Raw genomic sequence first — 6,124 nt, 5'->3', positions numbered from 1 at the left:
CATTTAACTTTTTAGCCAGTTAGAATAAAAGCTACACAAAGTTTGAAAAAACGTAAATAAATTTTGATAGTGACGTTTTCTCTGCCGTCGTCGTCTTCGTTAATTACTGAAGGTCCCTGTTATCACACTCAAAATTGTAACCGAGGAGAGACCGATTAAAGTGGTCATAGCTAAATTCAAAGCGGCGGTTGCAGTTTAACACTAATTTTTAAAAAAATATTTCAACTGCGCCAAAAAATTGGGCGTACGATTTTTCTTTTATAAAAAGAAACTTTTCAGTTACAAACACTCTCATGATGTCTTTAGCTCCGAAATGTTTTCGTCATTCTTTGGCTATTTCTGTTCTCATTAAGAGGAGTGTGCGTTCCAGCAGGTCTACAAAGAAAGCTTCCTGCTGTCTCGTTTTGGGCTGGGTGACAACACCCAGTAACTGAAACAGAGTTTCCAGAAGAACATTTTTCAGTGAACTTTCACTGGCTTGGATTGTTTCATCAAACCACATTTTAAACGTCGGAGACGGCGGAGGAGTGGAATACATCTCATCTATGTAACAGTCTGGCAGATCAACCTGGGTCTGATCACGAGATGCCGGCTGGGACATTGGTTTAAATCCCTGTTGGTCTGACAAATCAAGTGTAGAATTCGCGCGATAAACCTTTGACGGTGGGCCGAGGGACTTGTCAATGGATTCACCCCTCGACAATCTTTTTTTTGTACCTAGCTGCTGATATCGGGTCTTTGTGGGTTCTGTTTTAGATGGATCACTACGTCTTTTCCTGCGGCTTGATTGCTGAGGTGGGGCACTCTTTGGTGGTTCAAATTCTAAACCACCTAAGATTGACCGTTTGGTGCACTCTAAGTCAGTTACGCTCTTTCTTACACTTGGAACCTCGGCGACTATTTGAGGATTTTCTGCCGCAACCGAACTCACTTCCTGATCCGAAGAAGGAATATGTTTTAGACCAGTAGCTATCCCATCAGGTGAAATTTTTGATGTTTGTGTGACAGGCACTAGAGGAAAAGAGAAATCGGAGACGCTGTCGTTGACATTATTGTCACCTGCCTCTTTTAGAAGAACCTGGTTAACTTGCTCACTCCCCAAATCAACTACCGCTTCAGTCGCTTTCTCTAGTTCGTCCATCAACATCTGCTGCTGCGTGGCTACCTTGGCTTGGAAGCAAAATGGTACATTACAGTAGTAATTTCTACAGGAATTGGAATGAGTAGCTGCCAGAGTCTTCATTCCTTGACATATGTGACACTGTTCACCCTTTTCACAGTGCTGTGCATGTCTCAGGGTAAGCTTCAAGTTAACACAAAGAGGACGCACGCACTTTGGATCCACACAGTCCAATGCGTGTGGCAGGAAACTCTGTAGCTCATCTTGCCATGCTTGCCCAGTTGAGGACATTGTTTTTGCTTAGTTGTTAAGTTAACACAATTTGTCGTCAAGCACCTAACCAATATAATCTGCGAAATAAAATCTTTGTTAATAAACAAACCACTGTAAACTCTTTACCACATTACTTAATGGACTGACATGAAGAAACGGCAAGGAAGTTGTGGCAAGTCTCGACACTTGAGACTTGTCCCCCCGCCCGGGCGTTTGCGATTACACCTGATGAGGAAAGGATGCTTGTTCGGAATTTCCGCAGCGAATAAGAGGCATTCATTCTGATTAGTATTGTGCGCCGGGGTAAGGTTTATCTCCATAAGAAATTTTTAAATAATACTATTGCTATTAGAAATTGAACGAAAGCATTGAGCGTACGAGAAAATTGTTATTGTTCACGCTTAATGAGTAACAAAGAGTGTGCTTTTTAAGCACTTTCGTAAGCGCAATATTATTCTCCATTATTTCTCTCTTTTATTGTTCGATACGGATGACTAGGACTTGACCATGCCTGAAGGCTAGGCATGCACGCGACCGTTTTACAGAATTAAATGTTTTCCCTCCTACGCGAGCAGCCCAGATTCCAAATACAAATACACTTCAGTGCACAATTAAAACAACAGTGTTAGTTGTAAACACAGTATAGTGAAACTTACTGTCAAAAGAAATCGAATTCATTCTTCGCCTGATACCTGACCGGATACGGTTGAAACTGACTTTTAAATTAAACTTTTAAATTAGTATCATTTATTTTTCTCGTTTGCATGTTTGGATCGAGTTATAGCATGCAATATGGCCAATCTAGTGGCACTGAGGTTTTCTTCCTAAATGACCCCTTCTCGATCTCCATTGGTCGCCAGTGATTCTCTGTCGAAATGACTTCAACTAAAATGAAACTACGCGGAAAATAATCCGTCGGCTTAGACTATGGTGGTATTCAACGATTGGTTGTCATAGATCTATTTCTTCAACCGTTTTTAGTTCGAAACCTATCACAGTACTTGCGATATACTAGTAACGATACCACTAAGGTAGAGGCTAAATCATGAAAGGAAATCAGTCCTCCGATCTTAGCCGCACAGAAGTCAGAATTTGAGTCAGAATGCAATGACTGTTGACTGATCGGGCCGTGTCGGCAAAATATTACTCACGACGGCGGCCAGGGACTCTGCGCAATGGACTCCTGACAACGAGGAATCGGCAACTGAATTGTGATCGGGCAAAGCAAGCTAGGAATGAAACGCCAGCTAACAGTGTTTTTTGATGCAAGAACAGCTCATTTCAGTCCGACCTATTATCAAGCAAATTTGTCACTGAAATCACTTTATTACAGTCTCTTTTCGTGCCCTGTCTTCAGTAATTTAGTTCCCAAAAATGACTTCCGCGCTATTTTTTTTTTCGTTGTTGAAAGAAGGAAAAGACCGATCGTTTACGTAAAAATAACAGCTACAGGAAGATACAATATGCGGCATCAACATGAAGACTTTGCTGAATATGTGTTTAACAGTCTTTTTCCATGCAGTAACTACACAGTGTCAGTTATTACTGATTACGTGCAAAGTATTTTTGACCCGATACAGATTTAAAATTACTTTCAACTTTCATGGCCAACAGGCAAATTGTGATTTTATAGTTAAATTTCCTGGGAAGATAACGACAAATACTATTGAAAATTTGATAAGACCACCGACGCTTGCCTTACCTCGTCAGTGATTTCAGTGATAAATCTTCCAACAAGATGGCCTTATTGTTGTCTTTGGGCACACACTCTCCTTATGAAGGTAATAAAAATTGGAGACTGTCTTTATCTCAGTAATCGAAAAATTCCCAGCCTTACTCACGTGGGCGAAATATTAAGGAGTGGACGAGGAAGTGTAAAATAAGGCAAAGTATATTGTTTGGCGCCTGTGGCTAATTTGTGGCAACTTCGCCAAACAATTCAGGAAAAAAAAAAACAAGCAAACAAACAAAGAAATCTGCTAAGAATTTTAGTGTGACTTATTAAGTTGACTTACTTAGAAAAAAATTCTCCCTTGGAGCAAGATTCTCGAGCTATTGGCAGTGTCACATTCAGAGCAAGCGTGACTTCTTTGCGGAATGGAGTGAGTCATTATGATAAGAATTTCCGGCCACACCATCACTTAATGTTAAAACCGGAAGGGTATGACATAGAGTTCGCGGATCGTTAACTCATTGGTATTGGTTAGTTTATTAGTCGAATCAGTTAATATAACCACAGACGGCTTTAGCACCGTTAAGCGCTCTAACAAATAATTACCCTTGAGCCCTAACGTAAACACGTTAGGGCTCAGTTATTGCCATGTCATTGATGCTGACACGATCTGAGGTTTAGACAAGGTTAGTGCTTCAAAACGTACAAGCGAGCTGGAAATACGTTCCACAGTGAGAGCAGGTATATCTACTCGGTCAAGTTGCATGATTCTCGGCCCTGTTTGTGGAGGAGAAGAGTGCTATAACCCTATTCAGACCGGGGGACTTTTGAGCCATCCCTTCCCTTCACCAAAAAGTTGAATAACTTCAAACAGGGTCAAGTAATGACAACTTTAATGGCGACTTTTCCTAAAATTCATCTGGAACATTTTCAAGTCTTCGTGACGTGTACGTCAACACTGCCGTTATCATTGCAACCGAGACAGCCATGTTTTTGCCGTTATCATTGCAACCGAGACAGCCATGTTTTTCAAAATTTTCATTTCTTTATTCTATATAAAAAGTTTGATATTTATTGTTATTTATTGAATTATAGTATTGCATTTAATTTAGCATTATTGGGGACGGACCATTAGAAAAGTTATGGGAGGGAGGGGAATTTTCGAGCCGCCGGAATTTTTTTTCGTTATCAAATTCCTTGTATGATTTTTTTTAAGCCATAGTATGAATATTTTTTTGGATTACTTGGCGTGCATGATTTTTTTTCATTCAATTTTCCCTTGCGCGAATATTTTTTTGTACTTCGCCCCCCCCCCCCCCCCCCCCCCCGATAAGTTTTCTAATGGTCCGTCTCTTATATCAAATTTTATTGGAAATCCAGATTTTTAAAAATGACTAAATAGTACCTGCAGGGTTCAACACTGTTCATTTCTCTCGGAATTTAACAACTTGCAGATTTCTCTGCTTCCAAACCATCCTTTTATACAGAGATCAATTTTTCTATAAACATTACCTCGATTTAAAAGGGTTTTAAGGCGCTGGTTACGATCAAAGATGGCGTACAGCCAGTTCCTTCTTTAAAAATAACTGACGTCCTATGATAACATTGCTATTTTTAAAGATGTGTTGGCCAACTTCTTGATTTCATCTGATTAAGTCGTTTTCGCTCTTTTGCCTCTTTGAGGAGAAAAATGATGAAATTTAATATCCGCAAAAAAAACTTCAACATTATCACGTAGGAGACGTCAGTTATGACGTCACCTTATTATATGACTAGATGATGAAAATGACGATTACATTATTCTGATCTGTCTGTGTCATTTTCTTGACTTATTATGAGTGGTAATGAAGTCATCACGGTGGGGGGGGGGGGGGGGGGGTGACTCCAAAGCCTCCCCTTCTCTTGGTCGCAGGAAGCATAAAAAAGACCGGTCTGAATAGAGCTTTCACTTCTTTACAGACCGAGGTTTACAAGTTCGATCCGGAATGAGGTATCTCCCGGAGAAGACGCACGATTGCGTTCCAATTTCCCGTGTGGCTGTTTTGGTGATTTGTAAAAGTTGCTTAATGTCACCGAGTAATATTCTGTCATCTACATGTCTTGAGCCGCATGAAAGGTACGGCAAAAATCAAAATGGGATTTATGCTAAAACTGATGCAGTATAAAAACTGAAAAGAAAAGCTGGGCCTCTTATAAGTGTGTAACACAAAACAGGCCCCTTCCTTTTTTTTATGTATAAAATCAAACGTGTCGAGGTCAAGGATAAAAAGATAAGAACATAAAAAGTGAAATATAAAAACGTGTATTCAAATTAGGTGAGCTATCGAGTGAAGTAATTTTCATCGAACGGAATACAGGTTTGAACCGTGATTGTCCAGCACAGCACCTTATTAGCCCTTGTGGGGTGGGAGGGGGGTACTTTAAAAATTTTTGGGTGGGAATGTGCCGCTAGGACCCTGGAACCCTTAGCCTATACCAGAGCTAATGAACTCCCCAAATCCCTCTGTCCTAGAGTAGCTGTTTACCAGAAATTACTGGGGTCACTTGCACAGTCCAGCCGAAACAGAACTGATTTGATATTTTTATATTTTTTATCAGGCCGGTTTCCCTAGTCTTGACTAGAATCTTCAACAAATTGATCAGTTTCCTGGAAAATGATACTCTATTCTAGAGCCAAACTCTCTGATTTATATACCCTATCCCAGCGTAAACTGCTTGAAAACCATACCCTTTACAGCGGCACATACCTATATAGCCCATATATGGCAGTACCCTGCCCCCCGCCCGGGCTTACTAGATGCTTTGACAAGTGGCCGATGTGAGGAAGGAGGTAGACTTTGGCATTTGTGGCGAAAGAGGGATTTCATATCACTGCTTGCACGTCTTTCGAACTGAGCTCAGTTATGATGGAAAGAAACCTGAACTTAAATACAGCACCATTTATTGGACAGGTCGGACTATGAGGCCGTAGTCAGACGAGTATTCTTTAGACCGAGGCAAATCATATAGTAAAACAACAAAAGAAATCATTTTTAGATCTCGCTTTGTACTTTCGTCTT

At 40.5% G+C, this 6,124-nt stretch overlaps 1 protein-coding gene across 2 annotated transcripts in view; it reads right to left on the bottom strand.

Moving 5' to 3' along the window:
- Positions 1-221: 221 nt before the first annotated feature.
- LOC140948370 (uncharacterized) overlaps positions 222-6,124 on the bottom strand; it is a 39,410-nt gene continuing 33,507 nt past the window's right edge. The window contains exons 1-2 of one of the 2 annotated variants that reach the window (XM_073397606.1): positions 3,096-3,199; positions 222-1,470 (exon numbers count right to left, since the gene is read on the bottom strand). In XM_073397606.1, coding sequence (XP_073253707.1) covers positions 323-1,411 — 1,089 coding nt within the window. In that variant the 5' untranslated portion in view covers positions 1,412-1,470; positions 3,096-3,199 and the 3' untranslated portion in view covers positions 222-322. Of the gene's footprint in view, positions 1,471-3,095; positions 3,200-6,124 lie in introns of those variants that run through there. The other variant, XM_073397607.1, reaches the window with a different exon arrangement.

Source organism: Porites lutea, chromosome 9 (assembly GCF_958299795.1).
Source record: "Porites lutea chromosome 9, jaPorLute2.1, whole genome shotgun sequence".
In the NCBI taxonomy this organism is placed as follows: Eukaryota; Metazoa; Cnidaria; class Anthozoa; order Scleractinia; family Poritidae; genus Porites; species Porites lutea.
The sequence above is the reverse complement of the archived record's forward strand: the minus strand, read 5'-3'. Positions and strand labels throughout refer to the sequence as shown.